Below are 26,002 nucleotides of genomic sequence, written 5' to 3'. Positions count from 1 at the left end.
AACATCTACTCTCTCTCTCCTTCAACAAAAACAAAATTGTACTTTATTGGGTTACTTCATATTCTGCTATATTCTCTAGACTTGGGTTTTAGAAGAGGACATAGTTTTCAAGGCACAAAGGTAAGGCTAGGTAACAGGGGAGTGCCTTGTTTCCAAGGCAATGGAATTTTTTTCAAATAAAAACAATTAATCCTGGGTTATTCCCTAGGTTCCATGACAACCGACAACCAAGTTGTAGGCTTTTTCTATTCCCTGGGTTATTCCCTCCCCAACCTTGAAAGCCACCCCTTTGGCAAACAAGTTGTAGGCTTTTTCTATTCCCTTCTACATAGAACAGTTGTAGGACATGTTTATTGTTCTGATCTCCTAGCAACTTGTCCTTGAACCAAATATTGCTTCCACCAGTTGTCCGGCTCAACAATATAACACCAAAACCACTTAACAAGAAAAGCCCCATTGACCAGATTTAGCCTCCTTACCTCCTTAGACCCATTATTACTACTTCATGTACTTCTTCAGTACTTTTCTACTTGTACTTTAATATACTCATGTACACCAGAGGTCCAGAAATTAGACAATAAATTACAGCATGTGCTCCAATAAATTATCCAAACACTAAGCAACACTAAAAAATTGTCTGAACACTGGATCCTTTCAAGAATCCATTTTGATCATATAAAATAATAGGATTTATTGAGAAAATGAAGATAAGGGCAACATAATCGAAATTTAGCATAGTATTTGCCTATAAGAAGAAACACACTTCAACTGCATAAAAGACTAAAACCAACAAAAAAAAAAATCTCAATACGAAAAATTAATACCTCTCTTTTGCGAGTTTGAAGAAGTTGGAAATATGGGCCCATAATGTCTTCTCAAATGTTTCCCAGGTCCGATCTACATCTTCAAAGTATTCTCTGAGAAAGTTCCAAAGTGGTAAATTCCATAAATACAGGTTAGCCAAACCCAACAATGCAGCTATCATGGTCAACAAACACTACAAAATCACAGGAAACAATGTAAATTTCAAATGAAAAACATGTTTTAAGTAACAGTAACAGATCACTGACAATTTACTAAGAAAAGAAAAGAGTATAGACATACAAAGAGCTGACGTAAAACATTCTATTTGATGATTCAGAAACAGCTGCTAAATAACAAAAAATCAATTCACAACAAACAAAACCATTTATACGACATTAAGCAATTACATATCTTGAATACTCCGTTTGATAATTTGAAGATTTCAGCCAAATATCAAAAATAGATATAGGATCCTATGTATAAATGTGTTACCCTTAAGTGCATTAAACTCAACCAATTATAAAGCTTCTTTACACTTCAACTTTAAAGGCAAAAGCATGTTATCACATTCAGATGCACAAGGAAAGGAGGTAAGACTCATTGGAAATGTAACATAGCAGCCATCCTTGGGACAGTACAGGGAGGAAGACAATAGCAAATTTCCCTAATAAAGACAGACTTAAAAGCTTTAATTCTTTTGACAAGTGACCCAACCTAAAGGCTCTAACTGAGAACATCTGTTAAAATAGCCCACAGAGCCAACCACATATTCCTTCACTGTGATCTCTGCCCAGTTCTTTGGGCTCACTTCTACAATATTTTAAGTTTGGTGGATCTTGGTCCTTCCACTAACCACCAGGGACTCGTGCTGGAAATTGAAGAGCCCAAATAAAAGAGGAAAGATTCTCTGGATGTGCTTCTGTGACATTTCGGGTGATCTGAACTGAAAAGAATGATCACATCTTTTACAACTGCATTTCTTCTATGGAGCAAATCATGTCAAGATCTACCAGGGCAACATGCTCATGGTTTTCAGTTTGCAAGAGTTTAGTGACATACTCTTTTTACAGATTGTTACTATGAGTCTTTGTATAGACAACTCATGTAACAAGTTACCTTGTTGTACAGCTGCTGGTAAGCTGGTTGTACAGGGTAATATTTGTATGTGGCCTCACATGCATACTTGTAAAGAAATATGGAATAATATTACTTTTACATATATATATATAGGATAGCAAATAGTGGTGAAGTGGATTGCAATACAGCCTCTAAGGAGTAAGGACATTCTAGGAGGGAAAAAAGGCTTACCACAATTGCTGATTTAGCAGAATGATTGTTCTGGGTTTTCTTTGGTATAAATAAAAGAAAATTTTATTAAATTAAAAGAAAGAGAGTATAAAGGAAAAGTGATAGAGAGATCACCCAATAAAGAAAAAACACAGCAGTACACTTTACATCATCACCCCTGCCCAATTCCAATTTTAAAACACAGACCAAAACCCAAAACCAAATGACTCTTTACTATCCTCTGCAAAAATTGGAAGAATCAAGACCCGCTCCAAGATCCTTTTACCAGTAGTTGAAGCAAGACAATGTCTTCAAAATTGCTTCTATTTCTTCCCTTCCACAACTCCCAACATATTCCAAATGACACACAACTCCAAATCATCTATGCTTTTCTACTTCTATTTAAGGCTGATCAGCAAGCAAAGATTTCTCTTGGAGAGCTTGGGTTCCACATCTCCATCTTGAGTACAGAAAAAAATACCACCCAAATGATCTTCACATAAGAACAACCAAAACAAAGGTGAAGCACAGGCAAAGATAACATCTTCCTGCCTGCTGATTTTTTTATAAGTAAATACAAAAATTTCATTAAAAGGAAAAATGAAATGCAAATTGGGTAGGTGTTAAGACAACACCTACGAACACAACAACAAAAAGGAAACACCAATTCAGAACAGATCAACAAGTTACCCGGTTCAAACCCAGTTGGTCCCCCAAATGTTTTCAAATGGCTATATATCGTGCTGATCAAAAAACAAAAGAAAACAGATCAACAAGTTAATATTTGTAACCCCAAAAGATATCCCCTAGAATCTCCTTTCTTGTTTTGAGAAAAGGTAACAGAATTTTATTAGATAAAAATAAAGAGTACATGAGGAGATGTACAACATAGAAAGGGAAAGCCCTGTGGATTACACTGGAATCAAGTTGTCACTATACATTACATTCAAGTGTGCCCTTAACTTAGCTAAACCATCCACAATAGAGTTTAGTTCCCTCAAAATCCAAATCAGATTAACACTCAGCATCCAGAGATTCTCTAGCTTCTGTCAAAAAATGACATCTTCTTTTTCTCTTAACCATTTGATAGTATTTGCTGAATTTCCTGCTATGGTTAAGTTTTGAATGCCCAGGTTTCTAACTATTCGGATTCCCATGAGAGCTGTCAGCAACGCCTATTGGACCACTAAAAGTTCACACAATAACACCCCTTTCATCTCTTACTATGCCTCCTATACCAGCTACTCCTGGGTTGCCTGACATGCTCCCATCAAAGTTTACAGTTGTCCTCCCTCCCTTCTTCTTACTAACACACGGGAACAGCAGGGGGGGAATCGATTGGGAAAAGAGAAACTGTGCACTTCTGTTGATATCATTTCTTATTATTTGTTGATGACCATACCCGTTTTTCATGGGTCTATCTTATGCACTCTCGAGATGAGGTCCCCTCTCTGACCCAAGCTTTCCATCAGATGATCCTAACTCAATTTGAAACCAAGACCAAGATTCTTAGATCTAATAATGCCAAGGAATACTTTGCAAAACCCTTGGCATCCTATCTCCTTGATCATGGGATCATTCATTAGAGCACCTATCCTCACACACCTCAGCAAAATGGGGTTGCTAAGAGAAACAACAGACATATTTTAGAGGTAGTCAAAAGCACTATTCTCAACACCAATGTTCCCATACGCTTCTAGGGAGATGCAATCCGTACAGCCATATACCTCATTAACAGGGTTCCTTCACGGGTCCTAAACATGTAAACCCCGTTCAATCTTCTATATCCAGATAAGGACCTATTCACTATTCCCCTCAAAACTTTTGGGTGTACTTGTTTTGTTCAAATCTCGGACCTCATCGCTCCAAGTTTTGATCCCAAAGCCACTAAGTGTATTTTCCTTGGGTATGCACAAAATCAAAAGGAATATTGCTGTTATGAGCCAGTTTCAAGGAAGCGTTTTGCGTCCATGGATGTCACCTTCTTTGAGGATATGCCCTACTATCATAAGGCTTCTCCTCCGGGTTCCAGCTCCAAGAGTTCCTTTACCTATCCTGGTTACTGAGGGGGGGAGTTGCGAAGAAGGTTGTCAAAAATGCAGGGTGTATCACAGAAAGTGGTAGAGGCAAGTTGATTCTTGTACTTAACAGCAAACCAAACCAGTCCCAACATCTTCTACAGCTCTAGATCCAGACACTACTACTGCTCCCACTGTTACAAAGGTTCAGTCTTCACCAACAGATGACCTTGATCTTCCAATTGCCATTCGTAAAGGGAAGCGTTGTTGCACCTCATCCACTACCCATTGCATCTCCAAGTTCCTTTCCTATAATTGTCTCTTAGAATCCTACAGATCTTACTTGGCATCTATTTCTGCTATTCCTATACCCAAAAAAGTGCAAGAAACTCTTCTGATACCTGAATGGAAGGAAGCAATGCAAGTAGAGATGGATGCTCTTGTCAAGAACAACACATGGGAACTAGTTAACCAGCCTGAAGGGAAGAAACCTATTGGATGTAGATGGGTGTTTAGTGTGAAATATAATGTTGATGGTACTATAGAGAGGTATAAGACCAAATTGGTTGCATAGGGATTCACACAAACTTATGGCATAGACTATACAAAAACCTTTGCACCTGTTGCAAAAACGAACACTATCAGAGTTCTATCCATTGCTACAAACTTCTCATGGCCACTATTTCAGTTAGATGTTAAGAATGCCTTCCTCAACGGAGACTTGCAAGAGGAAGTATACATGAAGTTACCCCCTGGTTTTTATAGTACAAAAGCAGGAAAGAAAGTTTGCCTTTTGAAGAAGGCCTTGTACGAGCTGAAACAATCCTCCAGAGCTTGGTTTGATAGGTTTAGACTGGCTTTGGACGAATTCGGATACATACAAGCTCAGTCAGATCACACTCTCTACTTGCAATCTATGTAGATGACATTGTGATAACAGGAAGTGACACTAGTGAAATTGAAACCTTTAAACAGCACCTTCACAAGGAATTTGAAGTGAAAGACCTAGGAAAGTTACACTATTTCTAGGAATTAAGGTAGCTCGATCTAAGCATGGAATTTTCATCTACCAAAGGAAATATGTTTTGGACTTACTAGAAGAAACTGGCAAGTTAGGAGTGAAACCAACTGATACTCCCATTGAGCCTACCTAACCATAAGATAAGTGCAGAAAGTGGAGAACTCCTTGAAGACAGGGCTATGTACCAAAGGCTGGTTGGGAAACTTCTTTATCTCTGTCTAACCCGACCAGATATTTCTTATGCCGTCAATGTTGTTAGTCAATACATGCATTCTCCTAGGACCACCCATCTCCTTGCAGTAGAAAGGATCCTTGCCTACTTAAAGAGATGTCCAAGGAGAGGTATACTCTTCAAGAATAATGATCATATGAAAATAGAAGTGTATACAGATGCGAATTGGGTTGGATTTGTTGATGATAGGAGGTCCACCTCTGGATATTGTGCATTTGTGGGGGGAAATCTTATTTCCTGGAGAAGCAAGAAACAAAATATTATTGCTCGCTCCAGTGCAGAAGCGGAATACAGATTCATGGCCAATGGTGTTGCAGAAGTGTTATGGTTGAGATCCTTGCTTAATGAGTTGGAGGTTGATTATGAGAAGCCTCTAATGTTATATTGTGATAATCAAGCTGCAATTAATATTGCCCACAACCCAATACAGCATGACAAGACTAAGCATATCGAGATTGATAGACATTTTATCTGAGAGCGAGTCGCATCTCAAGAAGTATGCCTTCCTTACATTGACTCAGACATGTAGTTAGTTGATCTCTTCACCAAAGACCTCACAAAAGGCAAATTGGAGATAGATCTACGCAAGTTGGGCATGACAAATATCTACTCCCAACTTGTGGGGGAGTGAAGAAATAGTTGGTTAGCCACGAGTGTGGGGTTCCATACCCACACTCAGGCTCTAGTGTGTGGTTTCATAACCACACCTAGTTGTTTCTAATTTCTTATATTAGTAGTTTCTAATTTCTTTTTAGTAGCTTCTAATTTCTATTATTAGAAGTTTCTAAATTCTGTAAAGTTGGGCAGGCTGGCCTTACTGTTTCTAATTTTTGTTTATTTCCAATTCTTGTAAGAATCCTAAAAGCTATAAACAAAGGAGTGTATGAGGCAGCAGATCATTCACTACTGAACCCCTTCTCTCTCTCTCTCTCTCTCTTCTTCTTCTTCTTCCTCCTCTCTTCAAACCTGTAATACAGTAAACAGTTCTTCTTCTTCTTCTTTCAAGTGATTGTTTGCCAATAGATTTTTCCTCTTTTGCTAATACCTCTGCTTTGCCATTGTTGAATGAAATCCTGGATACTTTCAGGGGCAACCCAACTATACCCCACCAACTTCAGGAAGTGGTGTCAAATTTTCTGTCTCATTGCAGTAGAGTAAGTGATTAGTTGATTCTCCTGCACTCATGCATAAAGTTCAAGCACGGGGAGAAATGAACAGTCTTCCCAAGCTCTTCTTTTGGAGAAGGTCACAAGTGTTGATCCTTTGCAAGCTGCTTCCCACATGAAGAAGCTAACTCTTGTGGGGATATGACTACTCCAAACCTTCTTGAACAGGAAGGGGGAGGTCTGATCACCTGCAGTCAGAACATTGTAAAAGGACTTGGTAGAGAATTAACCTATAGGGTGAGGGGACCAAATCCTAGAGTCTTGAGAACTAGGTGAGATGTAAACCTCCTTTAGAGCTTGGAGTAGGCCTGCTACTTCAGTTATCTCTGGGTTTCTTAGAGGTCTTCTAAGGCTCAGGTTCAGGGTGTTCTCGGAGAAAGAAGCAGGAATGCAAGCAGAAATGGCAGCATCTTGATCTTGGGTTAGATTAAAGAGTCTTGGGAGGTAGAGTGGCCCCACCAAAGGTCATTCCAGAATTTAAATGGAGATTTCTATCCCAACCATTTGAACTTGTCTTTTACTTGCAAGAGATGATAACTGCCCATAAAGAGTTTGATTCTTTGGGAAATCTCCAAAGCCACTTCCTCAAAAGGGAAGTATTCTTCTCCTTGAGATGGCCAATACCCAATCCACCTTCATCCTTAGGTTTGCATACTTGATCCCAACTTACTAAGTGACTTCTTTTTTTCCCACCGCCTTCCCAAAGGAAGTTTCTTTAAGTTTCTCAATCTTAGATCCGACTTTCCTTGGGATTTGGAAGACCAACAAATAATAGATTGGCAGATTTGCAAGAGAGGACTTTAAGAGAGTGAGTCTGCCCCCTTTTGATAAATAGCAGCTCTTCCAAGTTGCTAGTTTCGTCTCACATTTTTCCATCACCAGCCCCCAAAAGCTGAAATTTTTCGTGTTCCCTCCTAGAGGCATCCCCAAGTAGAGGGTTGGCAAGGATTCCACTTTGCATCCCAAAATGACTTTGAAAGATTCCAGCAGACCTGCTTCTACAGAATTTACTGCCACAACACTACTTTTGGAGAAGTTGACCCACAAATCAGTTACCCACTCAAAACAATTAATCACCCTCTTAGCATTGGTTATGTTGTCTAGAGATGCTTCCAAAAATAAGATAATGTCATATGAGAACTGTAGATGTGAGACATGGTGAGCATTTCTTCCCACTTCAAAACCTTTTACCAAGTTAAGACATTTAGCTTTGTTGAAAAGCTGGCTGAAGATATCCATCACCAATGTGAAAACAATGGGGGATCGGGGACAACCTTGTCTCAGAACTTGACTTGCGTTGAAGTAGCCTTTTGGTTCTCCATTTATCAACATTGAGAACCAAGTTGATTCGATGCAGCCTTTAATCCACTTAGCCCACTTCCCACCGAAGCCTATAACCTTTAAAATTTGGTGAATACACTCCCAATCCACCTTGTCATAGGCTTTTTCAAGGTCTAGTTTAACTATGACCCCTGGGTTTTCATTTAGTTTTCTGTCTTCTACACAATCATTTGCTATAAGAATGCTATCCCATATTTGCCTACCTTTCAAAAAAGCAAACTGATTCGAGGAGATTAGGTCTCCTAGAACTTCTTTTAGTCTTCTTGTTAGAACTTAGGCTAAAATCTTGTAAAAACTCCCTACTGGGCTAATCAGTCTGAAATCCCTTACCTCCGAGAGTCCCCCTTTCTTTGGAATGAGACAAATGAAATTGGAGTTCAATCCTTTGTCCACGATGGCCAAGGAGTTGAATGTTAAACAGTTTTGTATGCCCTTAGCTTCAATCAAAATGATGTACTTTATGAGTTTATTGTAAATGAATAAAAGTGCATATTTGATTCATGTTCCCTTGGTATGTTTCTGTGTAATACCCTTAAACTAGACACTTAATGAGACTCATGTTAGTTTAGAATGTTCACAGCCAATGGGTCAGTCTGGGGAGACCTATCCTGACAAGGCTGACACTGTGGTGCCACCAAATCAGTTGGGGTGTCTTGTCTCAGCTACCAGGGTGAAACCCTAGGCACACACAGTGTGGGATTAAATGAATCTTTGAACTGGACCAGATTTCCAGTATTGCCCTGAACCTTAGAGATTGATGGGCAAAACTGGAAAGTTACACCCGACCCCTAGACTCGATTATGATACTGCACTAGGTGTCGGATTGGGCTATCTTTGATGTACCAATCAGTGAGATCCTTAGCGGGGGTCAAAACCTGGGTATGTTGGGACAGTCTGAGAATTCATCTGACTGGGTGATCATAATGACAGGATCAACCCCTTTGTCGGACAAAGGTACTGATCGGGGATGCACTCTCACTGATGGAAACCAAGACTGCCAGTAGCAGATTTCAATCGTTGAAATTTGTTTTGCAAAATATATTTTATATGAGATATATAAAAGTATATATAAAAATTATGGTTTCGAAATGATTTGCAAAAGGTTTTAATTCCCGAAATCCATATTTGAGAGAGTGCAACACTGTGCCTTGCAGCCGAGGGAGAGGTCCTCTCTTGTCGGGCAGTGTATGATCATTATGGGTTGAGAGGTTAAGTGTAAGGCCATTGAGGATGATACCTGATAGGGTAATCTTGCATCTGCCCACAGTCCCTTGGTGTTACAAAGTGGCTTGGCCAAGGGACCACTTAGGGTAAGTGTTGGGCCCATAGAGCCCATCTGATGGGTTTCAGGGGGTGCACTGTCTATAACAGTGTATTCGGCCAGGCCTTGTAACAAAGGCTGGGCTGAACCCATGTGGTTGATGTGTAGATCAATGTTTGGGTCCCACGCCATACAAGGAAGCCCAACTAGGTAGCAGTCTAGAAGGCTTAATGAATACATAACCCTAAATGAGCCTTAAGCCCATTTCGAACTGGGCTAATTTGATTAGTCTTTAAGGGGCGAATTCTAAGATAAGATCAGCTGTAGGATTGGGCCCACACCCTATCCACTCAGAGAGTCCAAGATCTAAATGAGATTTAGATTTGGAAACTTCCTAATTAGATTAGGAACTGGCTGATCTAATCTACAGATAAGATAAAGATTATCATTTATCTTAAAGGGATTTTTAATCCAGATATGATTTGGATTAGCAACTCCTAATGGGATTAGGAGCTGATCCCTTTAAGTCTATAAAAGGAAGAGGGGGCGGCAGCCTTTAGACACAACATCCAACACACTCACCAACAAGAGTCTTGTCTTCAGAGCTGAGATCACAGAAGAGAGAATTCTGCACCCTGCAAATACTCTCTAGCCGCCTCCTTCCTGCAGTCGCCGCCTATAGCAGTTTGATCTCCATTGCTTGGGAGAAATCAATATTGGATCTTGATTCCAATCTTTTGGAGAAAAGATTGGTAGGATTTGTATTCATAAGTCGTCTAGGTGATTCTTTTGGAAGAATCAAATTCTTAGGACACTGCTGATTCTGCTCCACCTTGTACTGCGCCATATTCAGTGGGAGCAGATTTTGGTTTCTACCTTGGGCGTGAACACCTCCATTGAGAGATATTATTTCTCTGTATCGGGTATTATCTCTCTCTCCTCCTTTTGGTTCAGATTTGGTTCAGTTTATGGTTCAAAAATGATCATTGAAAATAAGATTTTCTAAATAGGGAAATCGATTCCTAGTTGAAGGGAAAGAAATTTTTTTTGAAATTCGCCCCCTTTATTCCGCAATCTTGGGCGTCCATATGATGGATTTCCTATTCCTTCAGTGGTATCAGAGTCATGGTTCAAATCTTGAACCATTCTGTTTCAAATCTGAACCTGCGCAAATAGGGAGAAGGCGTTCTACCCAATTTGCGCAGATATGGGTTTTGGGAAATTTGTTCCCAAAACAAAGGGGCAAATAATCTGAAATTGATTTTAAATAAATCTGATTTTTATTTATATAATTCTTTGTAATTTTCTTGATTTATGGGTTGTTCATACAAGAGGAGATCGAAATCTTGGCTTGCGCAGGGAGAACTGCAAGATTTGCAGTTTATTGAATTTATTTATTACATTTGGTCTGTAAATATTTTTTTTATTTTTAGACTCAATGTATAGGCAATCGATCTGATGTAATAATTAATAGAAATAGGATTTCTATTTAATTTTATTTTTGGATCGAAGTTGGTGGCACAGAGAAGGAGATTTCGCAGATGGGAGAATCGCTATCTGCGACTTGTAGTTTGAGAAACTGCAATCTGCGATCTAACCTCTGTTTTGCAGGATGGAGTGTGCGAACAGCCCTGATTAACTGTTTTTTGTTTTTCTTTTATCAGTTATTTAATTTCAGATTATTTTCTTGAATCAATGATTTAATTAAAAATCAAACCCTAGACCCATTCGAACCAAGATTGGTTCAAACTGTTTGGACCAATTCGAGGGTTTAATCAAGGCTGAAAGTCAGCCCTAATTTTTCCACTAATGGGCCTGAGGGTTGATATTTAATTAAATGGTTAATTCGGCCTAGCCTGTAAAGGCCCAGTTTTAAATAGTTAAAACTGCAAAAGCCCATTTTAAAGGATAAAGCTATATGGGCCGAACTGGGTAACCCTAATTCAGCCGATATACCTAGATAATATTAATGGTTAATTTTATGGAATTTTAACGGGCTTCCAACGGGCCTTACAGATAATTAATTGATTGGATCAATTTATCCCTGCATGAGATGTATGGATGTGTGATGTGCTGCGTACATGGGCCATAAGTACTTGGCCCATGCTCATTCGACAGTGGCTCTTGCGCACACCATGGCTGAATGCACATCATTGCCATGGTGTCCCTTTTGGTCATTGGATGACCTCCCTCAGTGGTGGGCCCCACACCTCATCAAGAGGTAACGTGCAGCACCGTAGCCGATTTAAGGCCCACCAAAATCTGGCTTTATGAAAGTCAGTGGGAGCCACTTTGGTTTGACCTAAATCAAACTAGGGCGTAATTATTTGTTCCCTCCAACTAATATGAGTGCAAGTGATAGGGAGATTCATATGATGAACTCTCTAAAGGCCTTCCATCATTAACATGAGGATGGGTCCTTCAATAATGAGGAAACGCACCAGAAAATGGGCTATCCATTTGTTGCTGGGCTTGTCTGAATGTTTCATAAGATGATAGGGGCGTCATAGACAGATGTGAGAGGGGCTTCACCAGAAAATGGGAACTCTCTCACGGTACCTTGACGTTCACGAATATGATGGGTAAACACTCACTGGACAGAAAGGTTTACCTGAAAAACGTCTCTGAACCTTGTCTGACAGAGGCCAAAGGGAAAACTCATATGATGAGTAGATATGATCATTCACAGAAAGGTGGTGGGGTTATGCAGCTGAAACAGTTGGCTCCATGCACCCTATGTGATTTCCCACATTTCCAGAGACAACCCATCACTGAGAAAGGAGGGAAATCTCAGAGATGAATAAATGGAAACGGATCGTAAATTAAAATCCATATCTATGAAATGAACATGAATCAAATTAGGTTGTGGACTGATGTTTGCTCTTTTATCAGAAAATGGCAAACGGATCTTTTGCAAAGCTTCTTGATGACAACAAGCTTAAGGGCCCAAACTATGTCGACTGGTACAGGAACCTTATGCTGGTCCTAGCTTCAGAAAAACTAGACAAAGTGGCAAAGAATCCTGCCCCGGAGCGTCCGGGTGACAGGGCTTCTTGGGCCCGAAAGAGAGACTTTCTGGAATGGGAGGAGAAAAACTCCCTAGCCCGGTGTTACACCATCGCCTCTTTGGACAACCCAATACAGAGGCAGTTCGATCTGATCGAACTTGCCAAGGACATATTGGGCAGCCTGAGGACGATGTATGAAGAGCAGAATCGTTCTACTCGGCAAAAGGTCTTGAAGCAGTTCATGACCACTCAAATGTCCAAGGGCCAACAAGTTCACGACCTTGTCTTCGGATGATGGGTTACATCAACGAACTGGAGGCTCTTGGATCCGGCCTGGACCTCGCAACCAGATAGATGATATCCTTAATTCTTTGCCTCCTTCCTTTAATCCGTTCATCATGAACAATAACATGAACAAACTGAATGTCAGCTTGCAAGAGCTCAGCAATATGTTGCAAAGAGCTGAAGAACTGATTAAAAAGGATGAACCTGTAGCTATGCTTGTTAAAGCTAGCAAAACGGGCAAGAGAAAAAGGAGGCAAAGAAGCCTTAGAAGAAAGCCACTAAGAGCAAAAGGCAGAAGAAAGACAGAGCATCAGATGCCTGTCACTTCTGCAAAAGGACCGGCCACTAGAAAAGGAATTGTCCTGCCTACCTGGAATCCAAGAAAGGTAATTTCGAAACTTGTGTTATAGAAACCAATTTATTGGTAGCTTCTGCGTCCTGGTGTATTGACTCCGGGGCTTCAACTCATGCGTGTAACTCACTGCAGGGGTTCAAGGTAAGCAGAAAGCTGAGTGAAGGAGAAGTCACTCTCTACTTGGGGACTACTGCAACTGTTGCAGCCGCGGCAATAGGAACCGTGGAGTTATTTTTTAGAGAAGGAAAAGTTGTACTAAAAGATTGTCTTTATGTACAAAACTTAAGAAGAAATTTGATTTCTGTTTCAAAACTGTGTGCAGATGGTTATTCTGTCTTCTTTAGTAATACGATTACTATTAAAAGAAATAACAGATTCATCGCATACGAGGAACTAGAGAACGGTCTCTATGTTCTACATCCTTCTCTAGAAACTAACATAACCGAAACTACGTCGGATGAAATCCCCAAGAAGAGAGCCCGTGATACAGTTAATCCCACGTGTCTATGGCATTACCGACTTGGCCACATCGGTGTTGACCAAATCACAAGGCTGGTAAAGGATGGTCCTTTGGATTTTCTAACTGTAGAAGATCTTCCCATTTGTGAGCCTTGCCTGCAAGGCAAGATGACAAAACCGCCATTTAACGGTAAGCCTGAAAAATGTACAGGCACACTTGACCTAATACATACTGATGTATGTGGTCCCCTGAGTGTTAGGACACGGAATTAACACGTGTATTTCATCACCTTCACAGATGATTTCTCACGATATGGTTACGTGTACCTAATGAGACACAAGTCTGAATCCTTGGAAAAGTTCAAAGAGTTTAGACAAGAGGTCGAGAAACAGTTGGGGAGAGAAATTAAAACCCTTCGATCTGATCGAGGTGTCGAGTATCTCTCTGACGAATTCAGGGACTACTTAAACGACAATGGGATTGTATCACAATTAGCTCCTCCTGCTACACCACAACTTAACAGTGTTTTAGAGAGGAGGAATAGGACCTTATTGGATATGGTCCGGTCACTTCTCATACACTCAGAGTTACCCACATCCTTTTGGGGTTATGCATTAGAAACTGCGATTTATGTGCTGAATCGGGTTCCAACCAAATTGGTTCCGAACACTCCATATGAACTTTGGACCGGAAAGAAACCAAGTGTCAAACACTTTAAGATTTGGGGTTGTCCACCACACGTTAAAAGAACGAATGCAGACAAGTTGAATCCAAGAACAGTCGTTGCCTATTTGTAGGCTACCCAAAAGGCTCTCTAGGTTACCTTTTCTATGACCCAAGTGAGCAGAAAGTGTTCTGCAGTCGAAATGCCCAGTTCTTGGAGACCGATTACATCCTGTACACCCATCGTCAGGAAATTGTTCTTGATGAGGAGAGTTCAGGAGCAGTGAGAGATGTCCCACAAGTTCTAGGTAGTGACCAACCTAGAAGATCCACTCGGGTATCCAGGCCACCAGTCCGTTAGGGTTATGACCAGGATAATTACCTGGTGGAAACCTTGACTAGTGAGGAGGATCCCGTGACTTACGAGGAAGCTATGTTGGACATAAATTCCCAGAAGTGGGTGGAGGCCATGAGAGCAGAGATGGACTCAATGGATACCATTGGAGTCTGGACTCTAGTAGATCCGCCCTCCGGGGTAAAAGCAATCGGTTGCAAATGGATTTACAAGAGGAAGAAGGGCCCCGATGGTAGAGTTGAGACCTTCAAAGCTCGTCTGGTGGCGAAAGGGTACACTCAGAAAGAGGGTATCGATTATGAGGAAACCTTTTCGCCTGTGGCCATGCTCAAATCCATTAGGATCTTGCTAGCTGTAGCAGCACACCATGATTATGAGATTTGGCAAATGGATGTCAAAACTGCATTCCTGAATGGAGATCTTACTGAAGATATCTATATGCAGCAGCCGCAAGGCTTCATAGCTGCGGGTCAGGAAAACATGGTATGTAAACTTAATAGATCCAATTATGGACTTAAGCAAACTTCTAGAAGTTGGAACATCCGTTTTGACTCTGTCGTCAAATCGTTTGACTTCGAGCAAAATCCGGATAAACCCTGTGTTTACAGGAAGTACAGTGGAGATAAGGTTACCTTCTTGGTTCTATATGTAGATGACATTCTACTCATTGGGAATGATGTAGGATTGTTCACTACGGTAAAAGTATGGCTTTCACAGCAATTCTCCATGAAAGATCTTAGAGAGGCCTACTATATACTGGGTCTTCGACTCTATAGAGATAGATCGAAGCGGATAATAGGATTATCCCAATCTGCCTACATTGACAAAATAGTCAAAAGATACAGCATGGAAAACTCCAAGAAAGGAAATGTTCCTTCCAGGCACGGAGTCACTTTCTCCAAGAAGATGTCTCCTAAGACTTCTGAGGAGATTGATGGCATGAAGGACGTTCCCTATGCCACTGCCGTAGGGACCATCATGTATGCCATGCTGTGCACTCGCCCTGACATTGCTCAGGCAGTGAGTGTAGTAAGCAGATTTCAAGCCAACCCAGGGCAGGAGCATTGGACTACTTCGAAGGACAAAAGAGTTTTGTCTATTATTCGATGGTAGCTCACTACAGATCCAAGGGTATATAAATGTCGATACTCAGATCCAGATGATAGAAAGTCTACATCTGGGCATGTTTTCACGATAGGATCGTGTGCTGTTTGCTGGAAAAGCAGCAAACAGGGGTCCACTGTAGACTCCACGACCAAGGCCGAGTACATTGCCACAAGTGAGGCTGCCAAAGAAGCCGTGTGGATGAAGAAATTCGTTCACGAGTTGGGAGTAGTTCCATCCAGCACATCACCCATCCCATTGTTGTGTGACAACGATGGAGTAACTGGACCTAAGAGATTGATGGGCAAAACTAGAAAGTTACACCCGACCCCTAGACTCGATTATGATACTGCACTAGGTGTCGGATTGGGCTATCTTTGATATACCAATCAGTGAAATCCTTAGCGGGGGTCAAAACCTGGGTATGTTGGGACAGTTTGAGAATTCATCTGAGTGGGTGATCATAATGACAGGATCAGCCCCTTTGTCGGACAAAGGTACTGATCGGGGATGCACTCTCACTGATGGAAACCAAGGCTGCCAGTAGCAAATTTCAATCGTTGAAATTTGTTTTGCAAAATATATTTTATATGAGATATAAAAGTATATATAAAAATTATGGTTTCGAAATGATTTGCAAAAGGTTTTATTTCCCGGGATCCATATTTGAGAGAGTGCAACACTGTGCCTTGCAGCCGAGGGAGAGGTCCTCTCTTGTCGGGCAGTGTATGATCATTATGGGTTGAGAGGTTAAGTGTAAGGCCATTAAGGATGATACCTGATAGGGTAATCTTGCATCTGCCCACAGTCCCTGGTGTTACAAAGTGGCTTGGCCAAAGGACCACTTAGGGTAAGTGTTGGGCCCATAGAGCCCATCTGATGGGTTTCAGGGGGTGCACTGTCCATAACAGTGTATTCGGCCAGGCCTTGTAACAAAGGCTGGGCTGAACCCATGTGGTTGATGTGTAGATCAATGTTTGGGTCCCACGTCATACAAGGAAGCCCAACTAGGCAGCAGTCTGGAAGGCTTAATGAATACATAACCCTAAATGGGTCTTAAGCCTATTTCGAACTGGGCTAATTTGATTAGTCTTTAAGGGGCGAATTCTAAGATAAGATCAGCTGTAGGATTGGGCCCACACCCTATCCACTCAAAGAGTCCAAGATCTAAATGAGATTTAGATTTGGAAACTTCCTAATTAGATTAGGAACTGGCTGATCTAATCTACAGATAAGATAAGGATTATCATTTATCTTAAAGGGACTTCTAATCCAGATATGATTTGGGTTAGCAACTCCTAATGGGATTAGGAGCTGATCCCTTTAAGTCTATAAAAGGAAGAGGGGGCAGCAGCCTTTAGACACAACATCCAACACACTCACCAACAAGAGTCTTGTCTTCAGAGCTGAGATCATAGAAGAGAGAATTCTGCACCCTGCAAATCCTCTCTAGCCGCCTCCTTCCTGCAGCCGCCGCCTATAGCAGTTCGATCTCCATGCTTGGGAGAAATCAATATTGGATCTTGATTCCAATCTTTTGGAGAAAAGATTGGTAAGAGTTGTATTCTTAAGCCGTCCAGGTGATTCTTTTGGAAGAATCAAGTTCTTAGGAGGACACTGCTGATTCTGCTCCACTTTGCACTGCGCCATCTTCAGTGGGAGCAGATTTTGGTTTCTACCTTGGGCGTGAACACCTCCATTGAGAGATATTATTTCTCTGTATCAGGTATTATCTCTCTTTCCTCCTTTTGGTTCAGATCTGGTTCAGTTTATGGTTTAAGAATGATCATTAAAAATATGATTTTCTAAATAGGGAATTCGATTCCCAGTTGAAGGGAAAGAAAAATTTTTTGAAATTCGCCCCTTTATTCCGCAATCTTGGGCGTCCATATGATGGATTTCCTATCCCTTCATTGAAGTCCCTAAAAACCTCCAAGAGATCTTCTTTTACAATATCCCAACACAACTGAAAAAAGAACATTGGGAATTTGTCTGGACCCAGGGCCCTATCTCCATTCATTAGAAATATTGCCTCATTGATTTCTTGCACTTCAAACTCTCTTTCAATCCAGATTTTATTCTCTTCTGATAATTCTAACCCTTCCCACCTGTCCAGAGTGTACTGATTAGGAAATTCTTTAGTGTAAAGGTTCTTGAAGTAAGAGAGAAAGGCCTCAGTAATTTCCTCTGAATCCTCCACTTCCCTATGACCTAGTTTGAGTTTAGAGATGAGATTTTCCCTGCACCTTCCTGAAGGATAAGAGTGAAAGAATCTGGAGTTATTTTCTCCTTCTTTTAGCCACTTCACCCGTGATCTTTGTCTCCAGTAAATTTCTTCCCTAATAATAAGCTTTTCCCAAAGAGTTCTCAGGTCAGGTCTTCTCCTTCTATCTGTTTTATCTAGGTTGCTGTTTTGATCTCTGAGGTCCAGCTCTTCTAGATCCGCAAGAATTTTACCCTTCTCTTCTTTAAAGGCCTTAAACTCCTCTCTTCTCCCAAGCTTTTAACTTGCTTTTTAAGAACTTCAATTTCTGTAGCAGTCTGAAACCTGTCCAGCCTTCCACTTTACATTCCTCCCACCAAGAAGCCACCTTCTTGCTTAAGTCCTTATGAGTGGTCCACATCTTTTCCAATCTAAAGGGGGCCTTGCAATTAAAACTCAGATCTGTTCTTAAGGCAATTGGCCAATGATCTGAGGTGCAGTGAGGGCAAAGTTCTTGAATCAGGTTTAGGGAACTTCTCTACCAATTCTGAAGAGACTAGAAATCTGTCAAGTCTGCAACTTATCGCATTTTCTTGCAGTTTGACCAAGTGAATCTCCCGTTATTAAGGGGGAGATCATACAAGTTGTGTTTATTTACAACACTTGAAAACTTCCTCATACTTCTTGTTGAAGTTCTGCCATTGGAGAATGTACTGAATCCAATTCTTCCCAAAATCTTCCTCTTTCTGAAGAGGAATTTGGCCCATATACTCCAGTCATTATCCAATTAAAGCCATCTTTCTTATTAGTGAACAAGATAGAGATAGAAAAACCCCTTTGTCTACTTCTATACCTGAGACTTCTTCATTCCGAGCAAGAATAATTCCTCCTGACAAACCTGTTGCAGGTACTGCCACCCATTTTTTCCTCTGATTCCCCAAATTGTTTTAATCAGTTTTCTATCTACTACCTCTTTTTTAGATTCTTGTAAAATAATGATATCCAGGTTTTGTCTTCTTAAAGTCTTTCACTAGACACCTATTCAGCCGCCTTCCCAATCCCTTGATGTTCCAACTTAGAATCTTCATTAGGCCTCTCTTGTTGTCTTTCCCTTAGCCACCCTATTATTACCTGCTAATCTTTTATCTGTCAACCCCCACTGTAGACATCTCAATTCCCTCTTAGACCCCCTTCTTTCACTTCCTGATCTTTCCTTCTCATCTTACTTTCTTCCTTCATTGTGTTCTCATTTTCTGCTTCTTTCTCTCTTCTTTTGAGACTGAGAAGTTTAGCCATCTCCTCTGTACCACCACCTTCCAAACAAGCTTCCCTTTTGTTACTGTTCTGAACTTGTTCATTTGCCTTCCTTGCCACAGAATCTGGGCGAAGACTATCATTCTGTTGTGGTTGGGATTGCTCACCATTCGAACCTGGAAAACAAGAGGAGAAGTGGTTGCTTTGAGAGAAAGATAAAGGAGCCGAAACAGAACTAACAAACAAAGAGGGGGGAGAAGAAACTCTTGTATGTGGTTGAAGGCTGTAAGGAGCTTTGGGAAGGTTTGAATTCTAGCACTATTGCACCCAAACTAACACAGGTTTATCAATGGCTGCACCAAACCTTTCTTATTCCAAGCTTTATCATCATAACCACCAACCACCCTAAAGGCCCTCCGTGTTCACCTCCACCCCCTCCCCATTACTAAAAGCCCAGACTCAATCTTCATGCTAAAGTCATAATTTCCACTGTCAAGTCTTGAAGCAAACTAAATCTGGTTTATGTATCTCAGCAAAGCATCACTAGAACTCTTCTCCATTCTTCTCTCAATTCCCTTACATTCCAAGACACTAATTTCATTTTCACCTTCAAACACCCCATCCCTCCCTGTCAACTGACTACCTCTACTCTTTGTTATGATCTTGGGTAAGAATGCTGTCCATAGCCACTAACTGCAAATACTTCCATCCTAGGAGGAATAGGATTGCCCCAACTACCTTTAACATCATCACTTTCAATCTGATTCCTTGCTAATGCCTTGTAGAATGACTTTACAGTAAGCATGCCTTTGTTACTCTCCTACCACCTTAAATCAGCCCTTTCCAGCAACTCTGCTGCCTGCACCTTAGCTAACAAATTAACACATTCTTCAATCTCACAGTCAAGGAGAGAAGCCTCTGAATTTTGGAAACCACACAACCGAACCTTGAATTACTTCATAGCATTGCAAAACTGGGATCTTTCTCATGCTTAACCTATACAGTCTTGGACATATATGACATAACTTTCCAATCTCTAACCAATAATCCTCCCAAAACCTGATACTTGCTCCATTTCCAGCATTAGGAGACAAAATTCATGAAGGCAGAATGAAAATTCATTATCCCCAATGAAAATTCATTGGTGATCCTCTCAATAGGGGTACTTGGATCATTTTGACTATCGTATGTGGCGCCCAAATTATTAGTTTGAACTATCTAGTCATAAGTTAATTGTGCCCAATTTTTTTTATGAGTAAAAGAAAATTTATTAATAAAACAGAGAGGATTAGCTTTTATGTAGCCTTGGCTACCCCACAGGCCCACACAAACTAAATCAAAGGACATCAGTTATTAGAAATCTTTAACCTTCACATTACAAATTATCCCAAAAGCACTGTTCCCTGTTTACCCCTTGCTTTGCTAACTGATCTGCTAAACCATTGGCTGATCTTGGGGTCCATTGAAAAACCAAGGAGTCTGCTCCATTCATTTCGGCCAGCTTAGGGCAACTTTAGAGTCTCCTTACCCCCAACTCTAGCTTTTCCAATCCCAAATATCACACTGCCTTCAACTCAGCTGTTGTTGAATCCCCTGCTCCATGTGGTCTGGAGAACAAACCCAAGATTACTCCATTTTCATCCCTTAATACCCCTCCGATTCCTGAAGGGCCTGGGTTGCCAAAATTTCAGAGTCATTTCTTAAGTAGTTAAGGAGATAATTTTCTTTGAGTTGGAAAGTGAGTGGCAGTTTGTAATTTTGAGTTCTCTTCTTTTTGTTCACGGAGTTTGGCTGACCCTAAATGGTTTAATGTGTTTGTTTGTAAAGTTCCAAATATATGGCTAATGAATCTGGAGATCATTTTCTGCTTGTGTGACTTCTTCTGAGTGATTCCACAGCCCTAAAGTAGGGATGATCCTGGGCCAGGCCCAAGACAGGCTTTGCGCCTAAGTCATTAAATGCATTATATTTAATATATATACATATATATGTATATATCAATTAATTTATATTGTATGGCATATAATATATTACATGTATCATTTTATAATATTTATATATAATATATCAATAATATGAAATAACACACACATGAATATATATATATACAAGTATATTCCAGGACAGGAGACAAGCTTGCAGGCTGGGCTAGAAATGATTGCCCCTACCCTAAAGTGATTCCTGTTTCACTCTCTCTTGTCTTCTCTTGCAAGTTTTCTCAATTCAGACACCAACGGCCATAAAAGACCTAGAAGAAATTCATCAAAAGTCATCATCCAACATCAAAAAAGGACCTTATTTTGCTGCAAAAAAAAAGACAATCAATTCCAGTTAAGTCTTCTCTCAATTTCCTTCAACTCTCAACCTTCACACTCAATGCACAAAAAGAACCATAATTTTCAATTTCCTTAGTAGCTCTGCTCCAAAAGCATCACTATTGTCAAACATAAAAAATAAAAATAAAAAAAAAAAGAGAAAAAGAAAAAGAACTAAGAAATGCCAAGGGCCCAATATACAAAAGGCACGTGAGAGATGCTAACCTTAGCCTACCAACCTCTTCCTTGTGAGACGCTGCTGCTGCTAATGCAAACCTCCTTTTTCCATCTAGAGCTGTTAATCTCTAACTCAACATAGGCAGGAAAAAAAAAGAACAACAAAGGTAAATACAGAGTTAAATATCTATTAGCATAGATATGCAATCCAGACCTAGGAAAACACAAACTATTCCAACAAAAAATGCACGAAGTTATACAATAAATCTGGGAAAGGCAGGCCATGATTCATGAGTAGGGTTAAAATCTTAGGAAGTAGGCAAAGATAACCCCTATTGCAAGTATCCGTCCGACTACCACATACACAAGAGTGTGTGAATTTGCACCTGCAGTAACCTAATTTATGGTTTTCCACCTTTTGGTTTGGGAAACCCATGCCATCATAAGATTAGTCTGGAAGCAACCAAAAAACGTCATAGGCATACCTCATAAGTGCTAATGAGTTCTTTATCATCACTCAAGGAAGCCCGTGCCTCAGCTGCCTCAACAGAAATGGACATCATCCCCTCTACATCCTATGTAAAACGAAGAAGCTAATTAGATAAAAGGTGACCCAGAAAAGCAGGTAACAGAGATCTCCATGTGCGCAATATCAAGATTCATATTTTTTTATGAATAATAAAGTATTTTATTAATAATAATAAAAGTAAACTGACAAATACATACAAAACTGAGTTCTCCCAGGAGAAGTGAGTTGCTGCCTTAAAAACAAAGTAAAATTACAATTGAGCGCAGAATAATTGATCCCTGTTCACCCCTTGCTTAGCTAGTAGGTCAGCCAGCCCATTTTCCAACCTCCTCTCCCACTGAACTCTAAGGCTATGTTTGGTTTGAAGGAAAATGTAGGGAAAGGAAGGGAAAGGTAAGGAAACCTTTACAACCCCTGTATTGGTTTTCCTGTCTTTCCCTTCCTTTCCCTACCTTTTCCTTCAAACCAAACATAGCCTAACTGTGAGATTAGAGGTAAGCCACTTGAATCTTTTAATTTCTCCCCTAAAAGACCAGGATACTGTCTCTGGTTCTTTCAGCCACCCAGTTACCACTTTAGAGTCACCTTCAATGATCAACCTCCTAAAGCTCATCTCTTTAGCAATTTGTGCTCCCTGTAAAGCAGCTTGCACCTCTGCACTAACTGCATCCCCCACTCCAATTGGGCCCAAGAATAAGGCAACAATCTGTCCCTTTTCATTCCTAAATACACCCCCAATACCAGAAGGTCCAGGATTGCCAAAGCAGCTGCCATCAAAGTTGAGCTTTATGAAGCCTTCTTCTGGGGGCTTCCAGTCTACAACAGGTTTGTCCTTAACCGAGGAAGAATCAGATTCCCAGTTTCTTCGTATGTCATCAAAGGAGAAAAGTGAGAATAAATCCAAAGTTTTGGCCCAACTAATAGCCCTTATTAGCAGACATTCCCAAACAGTATCTACATCCCTTTCTTTATTCTTAAAAATTCTGTTATTTCTTTCCTCCCAAACTGTCCACACTAAAGAAGCCCTAACACATCTCCATAAAATTCTACCTCTTCTCATAGGCCACCTAAAAGTTTTAGGGTCGAAAAGCCCCCTAATTTGCAGAGGCATCACCCACCTACCCCCCAAAAAGACCAAAACTTTTTTCCCAAAGATTCACAACAAAAGGACAAGAAATTAGAAGATGGTAACAGCTCTCTCCATTTGCTTTGCAAAGGAAACGCCAGCTTGGGGAGATGCAGAGGTTAGGTCTTTTCTTTTACAGGGTATCCAAAGTGTTTAATTTCCCAAGAGAGGCTTCCCAACAAAGGGCAACAACTTTAGGGGGAGTGGGCTTAGACAAGACTTCCTTCCAAAAGAAAGGTTGAGGGTTAGAAACTGAGCACAACTGAGAGAATAAAGAGGCACAAGAAAAAAGACCCAGAGAGTTGGGAATCCAGATTCTAGCATCAGGTTTAGAAAAGTCCAAACAAACAATGTCGAGGGTTTTGATTAACAAAGCAGCTTGATCAAGTTCAGAATCTCTTAGATCTCTTCTAAAACCCAAATTCCAACTGAATCCAGAGGACTGGGAAAAAGAAACAAATCTTTGAATGGGTTTACATTTAAAAAGGGAAAGGGAATACAAAGATAGATAAAGGTCCTTAAGGGTGGAATTAACAATCCAGGTGTCTTCCCAAAAGAGAATCCCATCACCAGTACACACATCATACCTGCTAAAGCTGAGGAATTGAGGAAGGATACCATGAATAGCCTTCCACGGAGAGATTAGAGTAACCCACTGAGACACTCCAGCATCCCAACCATTTTCTGCATAACCATGAATACTTCCCACAGATTATGACAAAGCCTCTCTCTCTCTCTCTCTCTCTAATGGCCATCTCCAAAGCCATTTACCCAATAAAGCTTCATTCTTCTTTCTTATATTGCCTGACCCTAAACCCCCTTGCTCATTACTTCTACCAACTAGATCCCATCTCACCAAGTGATCTTTCCTTCCTTCACCAAGCTCCCACAAGAAGTCCCTCCTGATCTTCTCTACTTTCAATACCTCCCTTTGTAGCATTTTGAATATTGAGAGGAAGAAAACTGGAAGATTAGTTAAAGTAGATTCAATCAGAGTGATACAACCCCATAAAGACACATAATTCCCATTCCAAGTTGACAATTTCCAGGCACATCTTTCAGGAATTGGACTCCAAAAGCTTCCTTCCCTTGGGTTGGCTCCTAAGAGCATACCTAGATATTTCAAAAGCCACCTAGCGGTAGGACAACCTAAGGCTTTTGCAACTCCAGCCATCTCCTCCTCTCCCAAGTTCAGTCCCACTATGGAACTCTTTTCAAAGTTGATCTTCAACTTAGATACAAATTCAAACAGTTCGATCACCTGCTTCAAATTACTTGCCTTTTGAGGATCAGCACCCTCACAAAAGATACTTGTATCATTAGGAAACTGCAAATGTGTAACAACTGTGCTCCCTCTCCCAAGCCTCCAACCATTAAATAGTCCCAAGCCACCAGTTCAGTTCTTACAATAAGACTACTAAACACCTCAGTTACCAAGGTAAATAGGAAAGGAGAAAGGGATCCCCTTGCCTCAAACCTCTGGTTGCTGGGAAAAGGTCTCTCACCACTCCATTAATTAGTACTGAATAATGACAAGTCTTCAACATCCTTCAATCCATCCACACCATCTCTCCCCAAACCCAATTTTTTTCAAAATGTCCAAAAGGAAGGACCAATCAACCTTATCATAAGCTTTCTCCAAGTCCAATTTACACACAAAACCTTTCTTTTCCCTTTTTTAAAACATTCTACACATTCATTAGCTATCAAAACTTGGTCTGTGATCTGTCTACCTTGAATGAACGCTTTAGGAGTGGCTTATCAAACCAAGAGGGGCTTGCTTTAATCTTAAAGACAACACTTTAACCAAGATTTTGTAGATGCTTGTTACTAGGCTAATTGGTCTGAAATCTCTTGGTTGATTGGCACTTCCCTTCTTTGGGATCAAGGCTAGGAAAGTATAATTTATTCTCAGACTAATAAAGTCTCTCCTCAAAGACTGCCCAAAGGTCTGCTTTAATTATCTCTCAACAATTTTGATGAAAAGCCATAGTGAAACCATCAAGTCCCGAAGCTTTAGATCTATCCGTTGAAAATACAGCCCCCTTATCTCCTTCAAGTTGAAATCCCTTTCCAACAGACTTGCCAAATCCGAGCTCAATCTTGGCCAATCCAGTCCTTCCAAAGTGGCACCCACATCCTTGCCTTTTAAACGTTGATTTGAAATGAGCCACAAAATAGCAATCTCTTCTAACCAAAGTTTCTCCATTTGCTTCTAACTCTCCACAAAATTTTTTCTTCTTCTTTTGTTAGCAAGTGTATGATAAAATTTAGTATTCCCATCTCCCTCTTTAATCCAAAGGTGCCTCGATTTCTGCCTACAACTGATTTCTTCCCTCGACAAAATTTCTTCCAATTCTTTTTTTAATGACCATCTCAGAGTGTTATCTTCCTCATTTATTGAACCTTGACTCTACTTAGCATCCAAGTGCTCAATTTGAAAAGTTACCAAAAATTTCCTCTCCTTTATTCTTCCAAAATGGTCTCTGCTCCACTCTTAGAGTTCACATTTAAGCCTTTGTAGCTTTCTATGAAATTTTGCACCTTTCCACCACACTCCTTGCACTTCAGCTCCCCACCATTCCTCTACCTTATGGATAAAGTTAGGGTGTGTAAGCCACATATTCTTAAACCTGAAAGGTTTTGTGTCACTCAAAAATTCTTTGGTTTCAATGCTAATCGGACAATGGTCAGAAGTAACTCGCGGTAAAGCTCTTGACACCAATCCATTCCAATGTTCTTCCCAATCCAGAGTGAAAATAAATCTGTCCAGCTTTGAGCAACTAGGGGGGATTTGTAAATTGGATCAGGTGGATAAACTATGTTGGGTGGGAAATTCCTTTAGTTCACGCTCCACTACGAAATCATTAAACTTCCTCATACTAGTGGAGACTAACTGATTGGGATTATTCATCTCGTTAGTGAATCTGACCACATCAAAGTCTCCCCCTAAACACCAAGGCTCATTCCACAGACCCCTAATATCAAAAAGCTCTTCCCACATTTCACCTCTTTCTTGAATTTTAGGGAAGGGGAGA

The 26,002-nt window shown here is 40.5% G+C and overlaps 1 protein-coding gene across 1 annotated transcript in view; it reads right to left on the bottom strand.

Moving 5' to 3' along the window:
- SEC6 overlaps nucleotides 1-26,002 on the bottom strand; it is a 122,697-nt gene that overhangs the window by 82,471 nt on the left and 14,224 nt on the right. The window contains exons 6-8 of the mRNA XM_088958254.1: nucleotides 21,795-21,884; nucleotides 21,358-21,437; nucleotides 825-917 (exon numbers count right to left, since the gene is read on the bottom strand). Coding sequence (XP_088814380.1) covers nucleotides 825-917; nucleotides 21,358-21,437; nucleotides 21,795-21,884 — 263 coding nt within the window. The remainder of the gene's footprint in view (nucleotides 1-824; nucleotides 918-21,357; nucleotides 21,438-21,794; nucleotides 21,885-26,002) is intronic.

This window comes from Nelumbo lutea, chromosome 8 (genome assembly GCF_056320005.1).
Source record: "Nelumbo lutea isolate HS-2025 chromosome 8, American lotus-T2T, whole genome shotgun sequence".
Classification (NCBI taxonomy): domain Eukaryota; kingdom Viridiplantae; phylum Streptophyta; class Magnoliopsida; order Proteales; family Nelumbonaceae; genus Nelumbo; species Nelumbo lutea.
The sequence above is the reverse complement of the archived record's forward strand: the minus strand, read 5'-3'. Positions and strand labels throughout refer to the sequence as shown.